Source organism: Bactrocera neohumeralis, chromosome 6 (genome assembly GCF_024586455.1).
Source record: "Bactrocera neohumeralis isolate Rockhampton chromosome 6, APGP_CSIRO_Bneo_wtdbg2-racon-allhic-juicebox.fasta_v2, whole genome shotgun sequence".
NCBI lineage: Eukaryota > Metazoa > Arthropoda > Insecta > Diptera > Tephritidae > Bactrocera > Bactrocera neohumeralis.
Window position 1 is genome coordinate 35,428,755 of NC_065923.1, and position 21,615 is coordinate 35,450,369.

The 21,615-nt window shown below is 36.1% G+C and overlaps 1 protein-coding gene across 6 annotated transcripts in view; it reads right to left on the bottom strand.

Moving 5' to 3' along the window:
- LOC126762990 (four and a half LIM domains protein 2) overlaps positions 1-21,615 on the bottom strand; it is a 253,696-nt gene that overhangs the window by 43,242 nt on the left and 188,839 nt on the right. For 5 of the 6 annotated variants that reach the window (XM_050480123.1, XM_050480120.1, XM_050480121.1 and 2 more), the window contains one exon: positions 1,776-1,976. In XM_050480123.1, the coding sequence (XP_050336080.1) occupies positions 1,776-1,976 (201 nt within the window). Of the gene's footprint in view, positions 1-1,775; positions 1,977-5,466; positions 6,027-21,615 lie in introns of those variants that run through there. The other variant, XM_050480125.1, reaches the window with a different exon arrangement.

Below are 21,615 nucleotides of genomic sequence, written 5' to 3' on the forward strand. Positions count from 1 at the left end.
TATTTTGAGTTTACGATTTTTTGTCGGTTCGTACTCGATGTGCGATCTTCGTGTTTAACGCGTTCTCAGCCTACTTTGGACTCTTCTGATGTCGTCAATCTTGAAACCAGAATCAACACCAACAACAATATCAGCTTTGAAATCCAAGGCAGAATCACTATTACGAACAGGTGTTACTTTGTACTGAGTAGGCAAATAAAAAGTAAAGTCCTCTCCACGCGAATAAGGACCAAGCTCTCACGTCCTCATTATTTCCGTTCAGCTATATGGTGCGGAGACGTAGACAATGGCATCAACTGATGAGTGGGCCTTAGGAGTGTTCGAGAGATAGGTTCTGCGGAAGATTTATGATCTATTGCGCATTGGCCACGGCGAATACCGCAGTCAATGGGACGATAAGTGTTACAAGATATACAGCAACACGGACAAAGTTCAGCGAACCAAGAGACAGTCGCTGCGCTGGCTAGGTCGTGTTGTCCGGATGGAAGATAACACTTCAGCTTTGAAGATTTTCGATTCAATACCCGTCGGTGGAAAAAAACCTCCACTCCGTTGGAGAGATCATGTGGAGAAAGGCTTGACTAGGCACTTGGTATCTCTAATTGGCGCTAAATAGCGCAAAAGAGCAACGACTTGAGCGCTGTGATTAATTCGGCTATAACCACATAAACGGTGCCTATGCCAGTAAAGAAAAAGAAGAAAAATAATTTTGATCACCAAAAGCCTTCGAGTACATTTTTAGCGCGTCCGTACAGTAATATTCTCTCCGTAAACAAAATTTAAAGCAAGTTCTTTGCTAAGCAAAATCAACCATAGTAAATTTCAAAAAATAACCCCTTTTTTGGACACGGAGATACTTGGGAATTATTATAGACAGTCCTACCAACCTAAAACGAATTTACTTGTCTTCTAGATAGTCGGGAGTTTTGAATAACATTGTCACCTTACTTTTTGATCACAGTAGCAACTCAAGACATGAAATCACCTTGAAACCAAACCATCGCCTAAAGGTAAAATATGAAGTAGTATCTCAGCTTATATTTACAATTACATACAATGTAATTTACATCTCTAGATTATTTAATTTACATCTCTAGAATACTGTCCTAAGTTTTCAAGTTGATCCGTGTAATAATTTCGGAAATATACCCTTGAGAACTTGTTCGCTCGAGGCTATCTAGGCTAGGTGCGCGGTCTTTTAACGCGTTTTTCTGGAGAACTACTCTCGACTGATCTTCATGAAACCTTACACAGGTCTGTGAGATAAAATTTTAAAGACTTTGACGAAAGTTTTTTTTTTCGATTACAACTATTTGAAAAGAAATGTTACGAAATTTTCATTTGTTTGTAAAAATGTCTGCCAAAAATCCAATTTTCAGATTTTTTTCCTTCACCCAAGTTCTAAGTTAAGGTTTTAACTAAAACACATATTTTTTCACATTAGATGATCGTGTAAGGAGTTATGTAGTCAATGCGGGCCATCTTTTTTCCGAGGGATCACCGGAAATGGTGCCGCAATGGCCGAGGCCGAGTTTAAAATATTTTTTTCCAAAAATTTCAGAATTTCTTTATTAATAAAGTCTGTTTGTAACAAGAATTCTAATAAAATAATTTTTTATTTGAAAAAAAATTTGCGGAAAAAAGGCTAGTTTTTACCCGTGAAAATCCATGGAATCCCTTAATTCTTCTTATTTACTTCTTTGTACTAATTTTCAAGTCTAATTTCGTGACTCATTTTTTATATTCAATTTTCTTAAAAAAAGCGCCCAACTTACCTTGGAATCGATTCCGATGATCTTGTTGCACTCTTCGCACGTGTTGGCGAACACATTCTCGTAGCACTTGATGCAGTAAGGATGATCGTCGCGTATGACATAGCGCTGTCCAGTTAGACTCTCATCGCACTGCCAGCAGCAGAAATGGCCCGAGTGCCAATCCTTGTCCATGGCCTTCGTGTATTCCCCACTGAAAATCAACTGAAAAGGGAAGCAAATTTTCGGGAATGTTAAAATGGAACGCCCAGCGGTAACGCGACAGTTAAATGTACTGTTGTGTAAAATGTATGTATGTTTGTGGGTTTGTAATGCACTCTTGTTGTCTGTATCACAAAACTTTCTCACTTAATGCATGATGTGCATGTTGTAACTGTATATGTGTGTGTTTATTGTAGTATATTTGAGCAATTTGTTAACCTTTTGTGTTTAGTGGAGTTACCAAATTTGTTTGTAAGCTAAGTAGTTTTGTGCAGTGTAACATTTTTCAGAATAATACTTCGAGTTAAAGTTCAAAAACATTCAATTTTGTTGTATTTGACAACAAGTGTTTGTTGTATTTGTATTTTGTTAAAGTGTGCCCAATAGAAACACTGCTTCATGTTTTGTTTTGTTTTTTTGCTTTGGAAATAGTCCTTTGTTTGTTAAATGTGGTTTGTTGTTGTTGTTTTTGTTGTAAATTACACTTATAAAAGCTTGTTTGTTGTACCTTTTGCGTAAATCAAGGAGTAAGGGAGTACATGTGTCGTTTTGTTTGTGCCAACTGCATAGCTCGAGTATTTTTGAAATGCTTCAAGTCTTTCGGTTGTTTTCATATAAATTTCTACGTGTATTTTGTGCTAGTTCTAGACCCAAGTAAACGCCTGCAGTTTCTTATAGCCACACAAAAGTCTGCGATCGCTTTGCAGTTACATACTCTATATGTACATTTGTATGTATGTATGTTTGTATAATATACATATGTAGCTTACATTGTTCTGTTCTGTTTAGTTCTGTGAACTTTTACGTCTGTGTTGGTGAGCAACATTTCCCTAAAGCTTGCGGCTATTTCAGAATTTATTGCTGTTTATTAAAAACCCATTAATAATTCGGTTTTAGCTGAAAACAGCATTTGTTTAGACTCTCGCCGAATTTATTTTGCGTTAAGATTTTTCCATGAGGCACACGTTTGCTACTTTGCGAAATAAGCGCCTATGTAATTTTTTCGCTTGTCTGCATAAAAACGCAAAACATATTGTATTATATAATTGTAGAACAGTAAAAAAATTACTCTGATAAAGAAAGTGGGTTTTGAAAGCAGGTCATGAAATTCAAAAAAAAAAACATATTAAAAAATATAGAAAAAAATAAAAAAAAAATTTTTAATATAAAGAAAAATTAAAAAAAAAATATTAAAACAAAAATAATAAAAAAATAATGAAATAAATTTAAAAAATATTTTAAAAAAATCAAAAAAAAAATAATTTTAAAAATATTAAAAACAACAATAAATAAATAATTTCAGAAAAAAAAAATTTTAAATATTTAAAAAAAAATCAAAAATATAATTTCAAAAAAAATACTTAAAAATTAAAATAAAAAATTATAAAAAAATAAAAAAATTAAAAATAATTTAAAAACTGAAAAAAAATGCATTTTACATTTGAAATTTATACGACGGAAGCTGTCCCCAAAATCGGAATATTTTGAAGTTTTTTTTTAATTTTTTGTGCAACTTCGAAGTTTACGAAGACTTAAATGTATCTTTTGTTAAGAACGAAATCAGCAAAGCTTGTCGAAGGTATATAGATAGGCTGTCTAATCATGAAAACTGATTGGTAATAAATCTACTGGACAACAGTATGGATATTAGACGCTTAAAAAGAACTCACATTTTGGAGCTTCCAAATGGATTTTAAGTAGTTTTAAGAATATTTTTAGCAAATTATGTTATTGAAAAATATATTGATTAGTCTCAATGCAGCACAATCAATCCAGTTATGATTCTCATTTATAAAATTTGATGACTGTTTTTATAAAGATAGCAAATAAATTATATGTTAAACAAAAAAAAAAAATATTTGCAAGAAAAAAATTTCAAATATTCAGAACAATTCGAGACCATATTTAACATCAAAAAATTTCAAAACAATTTTAATGAAAATGAATTCTGCATTATTTAGCATTTAGAAGAATAAACTTTTACCAAAAAAATATATATTTCAAATTTAACGCTTCTCCAAGTAATTTTTCAAAATAATCAACTTTTGTAATTAATACTGAATTTTTACTGTAAAAAGTCGTATTCTAGTTGGCAATAATCTATTTATTAAAAAACGTTATTATTAAAAAAAAGTTCTCCAAAAACAAAAAAATAATAATAAACTATTACAATAATTATTTAAAAAAATTCTAACAATAATATATTAAAAATGGAAGTATGTTTTTATAATTAATAAATTCCAATAAAAATAAAAAAAAAACAAGAAAAAACCTTAACTTTGGTTGAATCGAAGCTATATTATATTTCAAAACTACAAAAGTTTCCATACAAGACCTCGATTTTGATCAGTCAGTTTGTATGGCAGCTATATGCTATAGTCATCCGATCTGTAGATTTCTTTCGGATATTATAGCGTTACCTTGGGCAATAATCTATGTCGAATTTCGTGAAGATATCTTGTCAAGTAAAAAGGTTTCCATCAAAACCTCGATTTTGATCAGTCGGTTTGTGTGGCAGCTATATGCTATGGTGGATCGATCTGAACAATTCCTTCAGAGATTTTACCATTATCTTGGTAAATACACCAGAACGAATTTCATCAATATATCTCATCAAATAAAAAAGTTTGTCATACAATGGCATGAATTTGAACGCTCAGTTTGTATGGCAGCAAGATTTTTTCGGAGCTTGTAACGCTGCCTTGAAATCTGTGCCAAATTTGAAGAAAGCTTCTCAACTAAAAAAGTTTTCCTTACACGGACATGGTTTTGACCGATCAGTTTTTAAGGCAGCCATATGCTATAGTTCCGGCAACTGAGCAGCTCTTTGGAGCGTGCTAAAGTTGAGATTGATGTTTCGAAAAGTGAGGGAACAATCATGCTGATCATTTGTACATATATTTCAAAGGGTATCAGTTGTTAACAAGAAATACAATATGTTTTGTATTAATTACAGTATTGCAAAAATTGTAGCATTATCAAGTCTGAACAGAACCTAATTCTCTAATATAATCTGTAGTTATCACAATCAACGACTGGCGCGTGGTTGTAAACTCGGCTATAACCGCGTAAGCGGTGTCTATGCCAGGAAAGCAAAGAAGCTATCAAAATCTTTTGTTCTAAACCCTTATAAGGTTGTAACTGTAATCTTGAAATCGTTTGTAAGTTACAAAATTTTCCTGTTTTGAATTTAGAAAATTTAAACTTGAGCGCTTTCCTAACCAACCAACATTTTTATTACCAATGACTTCAAAAACCATTTCTACATAAAATTTACTTTATAACTAAACTATTGCAATAAAAATCGCCGCTTTATTAGCTACTCCTGATCGCGTAAATACTACAAATTTCTGCAGTGCATCCAATCAAGTTGTAAAAAACCCAATTCAGAACAACAAAAAAACTCCAAACCTTCCAGAAACGATTTCACTCTCATTCTCCAATTTCGTTTTCATATGCACTGTGCCACAAAACAAGACGACACGACACATACCCCTTCTCCTCATTTTGATCGGTTTGTTCAACTTCGGTTATTTGAACTTCAGATTCGCGTCGTTTTGTTGTTTTCTTAACTTTCTTCGTTTTCTTCGTTTCCGAAACGGTTTGCATAATTTCCACGTCGGCCATATTTATTTCTAGTTTTTTTTTACCGCTCACACTTCTTTTTAATGTTTCGAAACTTAAATCCCTAGCAATTAATCAAGCGAAATAAATAAACCGTCCGTTACGCGCGTTGATACCGTTGTGTTATAAATGGCAGTGACAGTGTGTGTCAAAAAAACGAGCGTGTTTGTAGTACGTGTAGAACTTTCGAAACCGTTTCACCGCCTAGTGAATGCCAATGAATGTACCAAATGTATTTCCGTGCACGCCGATTGACCGACTGAACTTCAGCTGTACAATTCAGTTGAAAATCGCCCGTTTCTCAATACAAATTCGCTTCCAACACAAAATGTGTGCCGTGTGTATAATTGCCGCTGATACACTTTTTGTTTTTTGTTTTTCCGACTGCAATTTCGAGATTCTTCAAAAAACGCTTTTAACTTGGCCGAGTCAAAATATGAACTGTGGCCGTGTATGAGTAAGAAAATTCCAATTTTGAAACGTTGTGTTTTTTCGAAATGTTTCAATATTAAAATCAGCACTCACACATACACAACAGCGAATTCGCGGTGTTCGAAATGTTATAGGCGAGTGGCTGAGTTGCCATCGCAATAGTGAGCGTAAGGCGAATTCTACTTCTCTCAGCGTGCATGGACTTAATGAGCGAGTTGCTAATGAATTTTCCGATCAGCTGAAACAGAAACAGAAACTGCATATGTGCTCTTTTATAAGTGTATATGTACGAATGTGTGTAAGGCTTGAGTGAGGAGAATGCGTGCTGCACAGTGTTGAGAGATTGACGTTAATTGTATAAAATACAAGAAATTTGACGCGATCGATCATTTTAAAAATTTACTTCGAAAAATTCAGAGCGACTCTTAAAAAATAATGATTGACCTTTATAATTGAGATATGGTGGATTTTACATTTGGAGAGATGATTCTGGTTTGATTTGTTCAGCTAACGGTTGTTTGTAACACCTGAAACTAGACGATATAGATATAGGGTTAAAATTGGGTCCTTGAGCCTACATATACTTAATAAAAATATTTTCGAACTTCCGATTTTATGGGCTCTTGAAAAGTTCCAAGAAGATCCGAAGTTTTCGAGTCAAATTTTGTTTAGTGACGAGGCCCATTTCTGGCTCAACGGGTATATAAATAAGCAAAATTACTGCATTTGGGACGAAGAGCAACCTGAAGAGATTCAAAAGCTGCCATTTCATCCAGAAAAAACAACGGTTTGGTGTGGTTTGTGAGCCAGTGGAATCATTGCTCCATATTTGTTCAAAATTGATGCCGGTGAGTACGTAACCGGCAATGACGATCATTATCACGCCATGATAACCGACTATTTGATACCTGAAATTGAAGCTCGTGATCTCGGCAACATTTGATTTCATCAAAACGGCGCCACTTCCCACACATGGCGTCAATCAATTGATTTATTAAGAGAACTCTTCGGTGAGCAGAAAATTTCACGTATTGAGCAGGTCAAATGACAAAAAAAAAAATCATGTGATATCACACCGTTAGACTTTTTTCTGTGGGGATTTTTAAAGTCTAAAGTCTATGCGGTCAACCCTGCTTCGATTCAGGTCTTGGAGCAAAACATAATGAGTGTCATTCGCCAGTTACCACTCGAAATGCTCGAACAAGTCATCAAAAATTGGACTCAACGGATCTACCATCTGAGAGGTAGCCACGGAAAACATTTGAAAGAGATAGCATTCAAAAAAAATAAAGGTCCAAGAATGTTCTTTATATATAATAAACATTCTCCATTAAATTTGAAGTTCCTTTGCTTTTTTTTTAATAAAAAAAATAGTAGGGAACTTTGAAATAGATCACCATTTCCATGCAAAATTAAGGGTTCAAGGATTTCTGCTATTCACCATAACCTTATCTAGTTGCAGGAATTGGGAAAGGAAAATATTGGATTCAAAACTTGATACCCCAACTATTTCGTCTCAAGATATATGAAGAATTTTTAAAACTACATTTTTTTTCTTTTTTCAGTATGATTTACAATTATTTTCGGCATATCAACCACTGCCACACCACTGTAAATAGATTTTTGAATTGTGTTGGGGAGCGTTGTGCTTTTAATGTATGGATTTATTTTTGAAGCATTTTCGCTGAAACAAAGTGCACACACAGACAAGTGCAAGCCAACCATATGGCCTAGCCGACGGTACACAAAGTATTGGAGCACAAAGATAGTGCCGAATCTGTCGAAAATCTTTAGTTTCCAACTGAGCAAAGAGCGCGCAAACGCCAAGAAACGCGCGAGTGGCGCGCCAGTAATTGGAGCAGCTCGTCAGCAGCGCTGATGGACAGCCAGACGTAAAGCCAAACAAACGACTGTCAATTGCGCGGACGCCACTGGCGGTTGGCAGGCACTTTAGAACCTTCCTCCTTACCAACACACGGCGGCTGGCAGCAGGGGTTCCACAAAAAGCATTAATTCACGCAAATTCTGTGCCAAAAATGTGCGCACACTCACACATCGTACATACAACATTTGTTTATGTTTGCCGCCGAGTACAAACAGGAAACATATGCTATAAAAATAATATGAATTATTGGAAACTTTGATTTGGGTTGGCGCATCACCGTGGCCGCATGGGTGCCGTTGAGCGCAGCATTCAATGGAAATTGTAACCAAGGCAACCGCAGCTTTTGTGACAACAGTATTAACGGATTAATTAACGGAATTATGTTTGTATGCGCGTAGAAATTTCATTGATAGGTGAAATTTTGAAAAATTTCGTTGGCAAACACTCATAACGGTGCAATTATTGGCATTTACGTGTTCGAAATATTTTAGCATAAACAAATTTTGCGACCATTTCGAATTATTTATACGCGGCTGAGGTGTGAGTGAGAAGACACATGAGTAAAAGCAATTTTTCACATGCATTTCTTTGCGCTTGAAAGGCTTTCGAAAATATTGCGGCGGCACATTGCCCAATTATTAGTGAAATAACATAAGTTTTGTTAATGTACATACATACATACATACATTCAAATATATATATATACAGCCCAAAAGAATTGGCAACATTTCAACGTTTTCCCTACCATACGTCTACACAATGGAACACTATAGTAGGCGGGGTGCCCGGAGGAAACGAAATTTTGCGTAATTTTCTATACGCAATATTATGACTGTGAACGAAGACACCAAATTCTTAATGCATGTACTATAACTGTAAAAAAAAATCTGACAAGCCGCCATTAAAATCCATCTAAACCCCGCGGCACGCTTCGGTATGCATTCACGTCGTGAAACACGCATATTCCACCACAGCGCCACCTGCCACCGCGCGCCGTGCGTCACCGCGCCTAGCCGCTTGGCCGGCGTTGTGTTTGCAGTGCACACGACACGACAGCAGCCGCGCGACGCGCGAAATCAGATCAAGCATAAATAAGTGGCCGGTGTGCGGCGGGCGGCAGTTCATGAAATTTAGAAGAAACACAAATTTTACTTACTGCTCATACACGCACACATACACACACAACCATGTACCTTACTTATTTTTACTCACATGAAGCGTTAAAGCAAACAGCAAATAATTAAAGCAACATTTTAAGCCAAAAATTTCGCTTTGAAATTTCACTGACATTGCGTGTGTGCTCATATTTTTAAGCATTAAGCAAAAATATTTGAAAATTATTTGAATTACACACATTTTTAGTTTGGCATAATCGGCGCTACGTACCTACATGAATAAATATCATAAATAAATTTTGTATGAGACTGTGAAAGCAATGCCAATTTTATCGTTTTGAACTTTTGTGTGAGCACTTGAAAAGTTCTGAGCGCAGCTAAGCTTAACAAGAAAAATATTAACTTCGGTTGCACCGAAGCCAGAATACACTTCGCAAAGAAAAAAGTTTTCATAGAAATTGGCGTTGATGGGTACCAATTTCAGGTCGTTATCTCAAAAACTGATAGACGGATAAGGCTTAATCAACTCAGCTCGTCACGGCGATCGTACACTGTGACAAAAAACGACCCGGAAATTATAAATAAAACGCAAAATATTTTATTATTCATCAGTATATATTTCTTAGTCTTCAAAGTAATCCACAGCAGATGTAATACACTTTTGCCAACGATTTTATCTTTTCTCGAAACACTTCTCATAAGCACTTTTTGGGACGGCCTTCATCTCCTTCAGCGAATTTTGTTTTATCTCTTCGATCGGCTGAAAATAGCGTTTCATACCCAAAATATCCACCAAACTCATTCGAAAGGACTCGTGAGAGTTGTTGAGCTCTTTTGCCATTTCTCTAACACTTGCCTGACGATTTTCAAGCACCATATCCTTCACTTTTTTAATATTCATCAGTTCAAGAATGAGGCACACCCTCAACGATATCTCGAGCTTCCTTAGAGGCTTTGTACCACTCATAGTCTTGTGTACGATTGAATCACCGTAAGCCTTTTCTAACATACCTACTAGTCTAAACTGGATGGTGTCCCATTTATTTCACGGAACTTTGATTCAATCGTATTTTAGGCTGAAATTTACCATTCCCGTTAGGAAACAGTTATAGAGTTTTCTAAAACAGCCAACATCTTCCAAGTAAATCCCTAGTAATTCCAGGTATTAAGAAGAATTCTGGTGTTCTATTGAATAACTACAATACGATGCAGAAAGCAATCATACAAGTACACATGGATAGCCAACCGGTATAGCTGTTCTTGTCGACGCCACAGATTGATCCCAGGGTAGTCAGCAATTGTAGGAAGGTAATCTCACTGGCAATTCTATAATTTGGGTTCCCGGTCATGGAAATATTTGTGGCAACGAAAAGGTAGACGAGTTGGCAATGGCAGGCACGACAGTGGGGTCTACGTAATCGGAATAAACCCGGTTTTTTTATGCGGTCAAGGACTATCAACTCGGCAGAAATCTGCCGCTATAACGACACCAACAACGAGTTTGAGATCCAGACAATACCGTTCCTACTAGGAACGATCAGGAGGGAGCTAAAAATGCAATTTGAACAAATGACTCGAACAGAATGAAATCTACAACCAAATGCAAGATAGCGAAGTGGATACGAGAGAAATATGACAAGACTAAAACTCAAGAATTTAATAAATAGATCCAGCAATAATATTTACAGACCTACAGCTACTATAACGGGGCACTGTAACATTATTTGACGTAACTGCAAGCTAGAAGGGAATAAGGAAACCATTTTCCAGTTTCTCGCCCCATTTTTAAAAAGATACTTGCAAATATGAATAATCTCGGATCCCCGGAAGATATTTATATTTACATACATTCATAATAATTATATTAAATATCTATGTAATGTAATTAAATATCGCATAAGTGAGCTTTTCTTGAGTAATGAGAAAAGAGAGAGTCACTGAAGAACAGAGCTAGAGATTATGGATTGTGGCTACGGAGCAATTTGTATCAATTTTACAGGCATCGGAAATTATTGTAGATCTGTGGACCAACGAGTTCATCGCCTTCTGCGTGGCCTTAAGATTATATATAGCCATAGCAGCACACGGAGTTCCACCATTTATGTGGAAAATATTTTTACTCACTGTTTGTCATTGAGGCTGATAATTTGTACGATTGTCACTTTGAAATATAAAATAACAATAAACAACTTGTACACGTGTAGTACAAGAATTTATTTCCTTTTTTGGCACGGCTGTTTTTTTTTGCTTGAATTAACACTTATGTCCACAAAAGGTAAATAAAACTTACGACAAATGTGAAATCTTTTATTGTTTCTAATTAAAAACTAAACACGTTGTATTTTTTGTTGCACGTAGGACGAAAGAAACGAGCAAGCGATAATTTATTAATCAAGAACACACAAATGCAGTGTGACAATGACAGGTGACAACGCTTGGGGGGAGATTGCGATAATTGTTTCGGCGGGAGACGTTGGGTTGTGCAATAGAAAGTTGCTTGCCACATACCGCAAGGGCGAAAATTCAAATGACATTTGTATATGAAAAAATGCATTTGCTCAGCCAATAATGCCGCCTAATACCGTTGACGACCCATACGAATGTATAGCTGTGCTTTTGTTAATTGAGGTGCGTTCTGATTTTTGTCGGAAGATATGATGACCTTCAGGTACCGCGAGCACACTTAGTGCCTACTCAATAAGGTATTATTAATAGCGACGAAATTGTGACAATAAACTATAAGTGTGTTCATACATATCTAGTAAATGATATTGTAAACAATTTATGCTGAGGAAGAGGAAGAGAAAAGTGCAAATTGTCGAAGAAAAATTATATGAGAACCGCTTTTGCAAAACTGCAATTATGGGAAAAATACAAGTATGAACGCTGACAATTCGAAAATAGCATAAAACGGCACGCATGTTGATCAATAAATTAAAAAATTAAAAAATAAAAAATAAAAAAAATAAAAAAAAAAAAAATATAAAAATAAAAAAAAAAAAAAAACAAAAAAAATTTATCAAAAAAAATATAAAAAAATTAAAAAAATTAACAAATAAATAAAACAATTCACACGCAAAATTATTGATGCGCAATACAGAAATAAAATGTAAAAGCGGTGAAAGCGACACAGAAATTATAGAACGTACACATATAATATATCGTATATTACATATGAGTACATATATTTTTTTACGACCCGTGAGCTTTGCCAAGTTTCGTTTTTGCATTTTTTTTTGTTTTGGAAACAATGTAGAGCACTTAAAATGAAGAAAAATTGACAACAACACCACACCGGCAGTTTAATATCACGCTCTAGATCCATGTGGGCGCATTTCACCTGAATCCGTTCAATTGCATTAATTCAGTAAAAGCGAGGAGACACGTTGCAGTCATTTTGGATTTCCAAATCATTTTTGATTTCCAAAATATTTGTTGTTAAGTTTATTAAATTTCTGTTCAAATTTGCTGTTTTTACAATGTAAATATATTTTATTATTAAAAGTAATCCAACCGAATGGCTTAAGGATTTTGTGATTGTAATTTTTCATAACTGTTCAACTCGTTAAGCCTTGACATTTACTTTCAAGGAGCGACTCGTGGTGCTTTAAAAATTGAAACGAGGTTCCAAAAGGCAATCCAAGAGCTTCATCTGAAATTGAAGTTGAAAAAAATCTCCCCCTCTACCACGCATCCATAAATGCGCGATTACAGGTGCCGCAGTCGACAGCAAAAAATTGAATTTTATGAGAGAGTATTGCCTACCTACCGCAGAAAATTGATTTCTTTATATTGCTGCAGGGGAGCCATTGACAAAAGTTGAGGCCTTCTACCGAAAGTAGTCCCCTAGCTCTACGGCACCATAGTTCGGCTCATTATGTATTATGGGAAGGGCCCCAGAAGAGACCACACTTCCAAGGAGCTCGAGAGAGTTGAACGAGCGGCGCTTTTCGGCATGCGCGGTGCCCTATGATCCACTATAACCATGATATTTAACGCCATTTTGTATGTACTTGTAGTGCCCATATATATCGCTAGAAAGTGTATGGCCGTGAAAGTTGCTATCAGACTCAGGGAATCATGGTTTCTAAATGAAGACATGAATGAACATACGAAAATCTCACACGCTTTGATTTTATACCACATCTTTTAGATCATGGAGTCGCCAAACAATATCTGCGCACTAGCTTACGAAAAAGTTATGGGTGGGTAGAAGCCGTTGGAGGAGAGGGTAAGAAGTTTCATTGCGGGTGACTCAAAACTTGAGAGGAATGTTGAGGGGTATATTGTCAAGAGCTCGCAATCAACTTCAATTTCAGTCTTCCTGACTATCCCAGTGTTCTTCAAGCGGAGATGACTGTCATCAAGGTAGCAGTAGATATATTGCACTGAAGTATGGCCTTCTTCAGAGAAGTGACTATCCACTCTTATAACAGGGTGGAGTTACTAGTTTTGAGCTCACTAACTAATAAGGTAAAGTAATGTCAAATCTCGTTATATCTGGCATCGAGTAATTTTGTGATAAAACTAGTATGATTTCTAGGACACAACGGAATCGCAGGTAGCTGTAAAGATTATGAACTGGCAAGGAAAGGTTCCAAGATAGACGAAATTATCTACGACTTCAAAGTTCGTCTATCTTGGAACCAGCGTAAACACCACCAAAAATGTCAGCCTAGAAATCCAACGCAGGATAACTCTTGCCAACAGGTGCTACTTCGGACTGAGTAGGCAATTGAGAAGCAAAGTCCTCTCTCGACAAACAAAAACCAAACTCTATAAGTCACTCATAATTCCCGTCCTGCTATATGGTGCAGAGGCTTGGACGATGTCAACAACTGATGAGTCGACGTTGCGAGTTTTCGAGAGAAAAGTTCTGCGAAAGATTTATGGTCCTTTGCGCGTTGGCCACGGCGAATATCGCATTCGATGGAACGATGAGCTGTACGAGATATATGACGACATTGACATAGTTCAGCGAATTAAAAGACAGCGGCTACGCTGGCTAGGTCATGTTGTCCGAATGGACGGAAACACTCCAGCTCTGAAAGTATTCGACGCTGTACCCGCCGGGGGAAGCAGAGGAAGAGGAAGACCTCCACTCCGTCGGAAGGACCAAGTGAAGAAGGACCTGGCTACGCTTGGAATATCCAATTGGCGCCACGTAGCGAAAAGAAGAAACGACTGGCGCGCTGTTGTAACTCGGCTATAATCGCGTAAGCGGTGTCTACGCCAATTAAGAAGAAGAAGAAGGAAAGGTACCTTAGCTCCGCTATCAGTAAAATGGGAATGGATCTGTTAATGCGCTGTCTCACGATCCTTTTGTCTCAAGATCGATCGTGAGCCCTTTGCCCTCCGTAAGACTGGTCTCTCGGTATTTTTGGAGGTTTCAACAGGTCATTGCCATATGGACGACCAGGCTGTAAGGTTGGGAATCTTATCGAAAGCCAGAAAACTGTATTGAAGAAGACGAGGTACTTGAGAGATCAAGGCTTAAACACCTGGGAGCTCATACTTCCAGATATCCATATATCCCGCCGAACTGATGGGAATAGCAATTAAACGCCTGTGCAAGTTTATATTTGACACACAGTGTTCTATTTTTATTGGTTCACAAAGGACTGCATGTGGTAGTAGTGCTATTGCGACCTCTGGATCAGCCATCTACCTAAACTAATAAATACCGCATTATTATTATAAATTGGGGTGTTATGTATATTTTCAAAACTTGGCGTAAAAAATAAGCTGAGCAAAAGAAAGTAAGAAAAACGATAGAAACGCAATCACACGACCACGTCCTAAGACATACCGATTTAAACGGGATTAGATCCAGCCCTTGGCCGGACAAAATCCGGGTAAATTCCGATGCGTAGAACCGGCTGTTGTGGGAATTGTTCCACCGACTCCCTCTCAGTGAATGGTGTACTTGGAGTCAAACCACCACCTATTGCAGACGAAGAGCTCAAGTTGCCGCCAGAAAGGCAACTTCGCAGCTTCGTTCTGGATACTATAGCAGGTTAAACTCCTACTTATCCAGAATAGACCCCGACATATCTAATATATGTCCTACGTGGAATGAGTCTCCGCATGACACTGTCCTCCTCTTTGCATGCCCCACTAACCCGACTCATCTGACACTCCTCTCCCTTTGGTCCGACCCCGTCAAAACACCACGTTTCGTGGGCCTACAGTTGGATGACGTCGATGACAACTTATCTAATCTTTACTATTCTAACGGCGATTAGATACCCGTTAAAACAACAACAATGACCACGTCCCGTCGAAATTTCATACTTAAGAATTGCATTGCATACGGTATAACGGCACTGATGCTCCCAGCCAAACAATATAGTGAGTTATCACGCTAATTTAAGTATTTCTATTATTATATGAAATAAAATTTGTTATTTATTTCAGATATTCAAAGTGAGCGAAGTCTAAAGCTAGTACTTAATAATTCACTGTTTCAAAAAATTGAAGAAATAAATTAAAATATATATTTGCAACTAATTTCATATAGTCACAATAAGGAAAAATAGCATTTTTTTAATTTGCTCAACATAAATAAAATAAAATGTTCCACATACGCCCCGTCAGTCCGCCTTGAATTCACACAACGGATGTGAATTTTCTCGAATGTTGAAGTGTGCAATTTTATTTATAAATATTCCTCACTTAATATAATTTTACTCAATTTCATATTATTTTCATGTCATATTAAAATGTATATTATTTGTGGCACTGCACTTGTGAGATTTTCCCCTGCTTCCTTGCCACTGCATTCTTATGTCTTATTCTTGGTTGCTATTGCCACATTTTTAGTGACCAAAATACAAATACCTACATATCTCTATGGTGCTTCAGCCATTCTTTTGCAATTTCTTATACTAAATAATTGGAGCATTTATAACTAAATTAAGGCGGAACAAATTTATTGCCTTGCATGCGACTGAACTAAATCGAGCGAATATTTACAAATTATGAGTTAAAAAAATGGAAACAAAAAACTTATGATTCATACAAAATTATTTTTATTAATTAATTTGTTTAAAAAAAATTAACTTTTTGTTGGTTTGAAAAGATATTTGCAACACTTGCAATTGATACCAGTTTTATGGAATATTCAAGGTCGATACCCCTTTTAAATTATGCGACAAACTGGCCGACTAATGACGGCCATGACTTTCAAAATAATATTTTTAGTCTCTAGACAGATATCTCTCGCCTATAACCGGTGCCTACGCCAATAAAGAAGAAGACAGATATCTGATGTGCCGAGTTGGCAGTGAAAATTTATTTTCTAATTTATGTTTTCCAAATTCTGAATATAAAAGCTATTAGAAAACTTGTGGGCAATTTTCACATTTTGATTTCATTTTTAAAAACAAATATCACCAAAGTTTGTCAGCTAAAAATAAGCTCTCGAATGCTATTTTAAGGTGTATTAAAAATAAATTGAATTAGTGATCAAAATAATTTTGACAATATTTCAAATTAATGAATGCGAGCAAATACACAGTTTGATTGCTTATTTTTCGTAACTGTTTAGTAAAACAAGGCTGTTTTTTTTCAAATTATATTTTAAATGTATTTTATTTTAAGGTATTCTCAGCCTTATGAAAGCAATTACCAATGTTCGCACAGAGACACTTTAAGGAAAAAAAAATACAAGACACTTGGCAATATCACACTTCATTTGCATCCTCATTAATTCGCTCATTTACTCACTAATAAATTATTTAATTAATTGCACTGAAAAATGCTTCTTCACATACATTTTGCATACCTAAATGTATCTCATGTACATATATATCCCGCCTTACTAAAAGTATTCGGTTTATTTCCATGCATATATTTAGTGAAATAAAGAACTTCTTTTTTGAAAATATGCGGTTATATACCGATTTCAACTCCACTCAGTTGAGTTGAAGTTAGAGTAATTCCACTTTAGAACAAGTTTTTCCTATTGAATAATAACTAGTTTTATACCGATTTTCAGTTGCAGTTTTATTGCTGCTCCCAAGCTAGAAAGTGAGAATTTGAGAGACAACTAAATAGGTGAAAATGTTAAACGAAAAATACAAACAATGCAACTCAGTTAGTGCTTCCGAAAAAGGGAACAATTATTCAAATGGACATTAGTTTTGACCTTTATTACGTTTCGGCAATTTTCACCACAAGCTCAACCACTTTTTTTTATAAACTAGTTTATTTAGCCTTTCTATTTTTCCATAAATTAAATTAATTCTAAATAAAACAGTAATTTTCAATTCAACTGCTTAATAGCAGTTGTAATTATTCAATATTCTTGACAACCTCACCGTACGAATATTGCCATTGAAAAATATAAAGTTTAACAATATTTCAACCGACATTTTTTTGACGGATTAAGTTGAAATCAATACTAATAAATTTTTTAAAACTTCAACAAAAATGCAGCTGAGTTGAAAAATGCTTGGTAGCCGTTGAAGTTTTTTCATATTATAGTCAACGCAACTGACACAGAGTTGAAAACCGTATTACCACAAAAAAAGTTGAAGTTGACAATACTTCAAACGAAAATTTGTTCGATCGCGATAATATCGAATTCAGCGCTTCAACAAAAATGAAGTAGAGTTGAAAAACGTAATAGTTCAGAGTGTAGTTGAATACTGAAACTATATTAGAGAGTACGAACTATACCATACGATTGATAAACCATTTAGCTCCAAAATAGATAGGGTATCGTACAAAAGTAGAGCGGCTATAGTACATTTAAATTATTTTAATTCCTTTATTAAAGCCCCACAGAAATATTCTTATTGTATATTAAGGATAATACAAGTCAGTTCAAATACATACCCTGACATGAGGTCTATATCAAGTAATCTATAGATACGGAGGTTGCTATATATATTTCTGGCCTAGGCAACACTAAGTGTTGCCAGGTGCAATCTGACATTTCCATTGGAAAGTTTGACATTTTTTAGCATAACATCACTCAGAACGTTTTGTCATTTAATCGTGAATTGTTTTATTTACAGGGAATTAAAAAATTCATCTCGGTCAAAAAATGGAATTAACTCGTGAACATTTTCGTGCGATCATTTTTCACAACTTTCGACGTGGATTATCACGACAAGAGTGCATCGATGAACTAAAATCTTTATATGGCTATGAAGCACCATCCCATAGCACTGTGAAAAACTGGTACAACGAATTCAATCGTGGCCGACGCTCGCTCAAAGACGAATTCCGTGAATGTCGTCCAAAAACAGCCGTTGTGCCAGAAAACATCGATGCCGTACGTGAACTGATAATGCAAGACCGTCATGTAACATACCTTCAGATAGAGGCATGCCTATGCATTTCTCCCACCAGCATACATTCGATATTGCATGAACACCTGGCCGTAAAAAAAGTTTGTTCTCGTTGGATCCCGCACAATTTGACAATCGCTCAAAAAAAGGCTCGCGCGGATTGGTGTAAAGAAATGTTGAAAAAATACGATCGCGGTGCTTCAAAAGACGTTTATAAGATCATCACGGGTGACGAATCATGGATCTATGCGTATGAGCCCGAAACAAAACAGCAATCGACCGTGTGGGTCTTCCAAGACGAGCCAAATCCAACGAAGAAGAAGTACTTCGAAGCAAATGGTCGCCTGTTTCTTCGGCAAAACTAGTCATGTGGCGACTGTTCCGCTTGAGCAACGTAGGACGGTCAATTTTGAGTGGTACACCACCATTTGTTTGCCTGAAGTCTTCGGAAAAATTCGAAAAACGAAGAAGAGAAGACGAATCATTGTGCACCATGACAATGCGAGCTCTCACACATCGGCTCAAACCAGCGCCTTTTTGACCGGCCAAAAGGTCGAATTGATGGGTCATCCGCCGTACAGCCCTGACTTGGCACCCAATGACTTCTTTTTATTCCCACACATCAAGAAAATAATGCGTGGTCAACGATTTTCGTCGCCAGAAGATGCTGTTGAAGCATTCGAAAACCATGTTTTGGAGGTGTCTCAATCGGAGAGGAAAAAGTGCTTCGAAAATTGGTTTGAGCGCATGCAAAAGTGTATAAATCTTGATAGAGAATATTTTGAAAAACAATAAAACCATTTCCGTTGATAAATATTGCTATTTTCATTATTAGGCCAGCAGAATATATAGCAGCCCTCGTATTATTCAATTACATTAGTGTCTTCGTTATTGAGTTCTGATAGCTGTATTTAATATAATAAACCTTAGAATTTCATACAGGAACATTGGAGGTTAGTTTTTCTCAGAGAGTAGAGTAATCAGGGAAGATATTTATGAGATAAGTAAGAAACGAAAACTCAAAACCTTCAAATCTTGAATATGTAAAAGAAACTAAGAAAGAAATTTGTAAAATGATATATTCTACTAAAATTGAGTGAGTGCAGAAAATAATTGATACCAATCGATCTATGCCTCTTATTTGGGAACTACTGTACTTTTCCCCAATCTGACAACAATATTCTAACCGAGACTTTATAATACGACTTCCAGACATTAATATACTATTATTTATGGTTTTCGAAAAACATAATTTGGGGAAACTATATTTCAAAGGGACCGTAAGTCGGCAATAACGCGTCAAACATTTTCTACCACGGCGTCCCTCGTCTCTGTTTTATTTGCCTAGATAAGCGACTTCACATAACTCGAAAAAAATGAAAAAAACGACGGGAGATTGTGCGCTCAGCAAAAGTTTCTTTCAATAAATTGATTGTTGGCTGCATGACATGTAGCGCCGTCATGTTGGAACCAATGTTAGTCGACCTCAATATTTTCCAATTCAGACATGTAAAAGTCATTGCTCATGTTCTTGTAGCGTTTCTCATTGACTGGAATATTATAACCGACATTTTTAAAGAAATATGGGCAAATGATTCCCTCTGCCCATAGATCACACGAAACAGTGACTTTTTGAGAATGTAAGGCATTATATTAAGGATTTAGAAACAGTTAGAAGTTTCAAAAAATCGATTTTTTTATTTTATTTTCTTAATGTACATATGTATAGTATATTTAAGAATAGACACAGAAAATTATATATCGTTGCGGTGAATATTTTCGAAGTTACACGCAAATTTGGCGTTTCAGAGTGCTTGGAAGTGCATTCCGAACTTTAAATGCGGTTTTCTCAAAATATTATTTTCAAAGACTGTAACCAACATTATTCGAAAACGACTTTTTTTTAGTAATTTTTATAGTATTAAAACGCAGATTATTTCTCAAAGATAAATATTTTTTATAAACAATTTAAGGCCGAAATTTCGGTCAAAAATCGATTTTTGGTTTTTGAGAGACCGACATTTAGCCAAAAAATTTATTTTGCTTATTCCGATCGATAAATTACTAGATTTAACATTACTTTAACGAAACCTGTTTAGTTTTTTCGATTTAAGAGGCTCCAGTTCAGAGGCATAGTGGTCACCGCAAAACGCCTTTTTTGAAAGGAGCTCCCGGAGATCTGCTGTAGTTCTTTTCAAATATTTTTGCTAATACGAGTACTAAGTCTTAAGTCTTAAATACAGTTAAATGATTTCATAGAAAGTGCACACATTTTTGCATCAATACATTTAAAAGTTTTCTCAGAAAAAATTCTGGAAAATTCGCTTTTTTCGGCCTTCTAACTGTATATAACCCTCTAACGTAACCATTCAACCAAAAGTGAGCTTCATCCCTAAAAGAAAATTTCTTGTGAAAATCGGGATTCTTAGCAAACTTGTTCGGGTTCAATTCCTGTACGGATTAGGTTTTGCAAGACCATAAACCAAGGTCCCTTTGCAAAATCTTCCTTAAAGTAGATAGGCGCAGCTCCAATTGTGTCGCGTGATGGCGGATATATTCATGGAGTCTTTCTCGATACCCTGCTGCGGATACCCATTATCGATTATAAAAAACGTGGTGCAACAACGATTCTTCTTCTTAATTGGCGTAGACACCGCTTACGCGATTATAGCCGAGTTAACAACAGCGCGCCAGTCGTTTCTTCGCTTTTGGCTGGTTCCAAGATAGACGAAATTATCTCCGAATTCAAAGTAATGACTGTCAACAGTGAAGTGAGTGCCAAGTCGCGAGTGCGACGACTGTTTGTTTGATGACAGGAGATATTTCGTCTTGCCCTCGTTCACTGCCAGACCCATCTGCTTTGCTTCCTTGGCCAGTCTGGAGAAAGCAGAACTAACGGCGCGGATGTTGAGGCTGATGATATCAATATCATCGGCATACGCCAGCAGCTGTACACTCTTATAGAAGATGGTAACTTCTCTATTTAGTTCTGCAGCTCGAATTATTTTCTCCAGATAGGGAGTCGCCTTGTCTGAAACCTCGTTTGGTATCGAACGGCTCGGAGAGGTCCTTTCCGATTCTGACGGAGCAACAACGATTATGTTCACCAAATATTAAACCGAACGAACCATTATTTTGGTGATAAACGTGTACAATTTGGAAACAATATGAATCAATCATGAATTTGCAAACCAAACTATGTATAAATCAAGTTTGCAAACCACACATCTAAAAAAATAGCCGATTTATATTCCCATTTGCTTAAAAGAAAATTGTAACAATTCAGA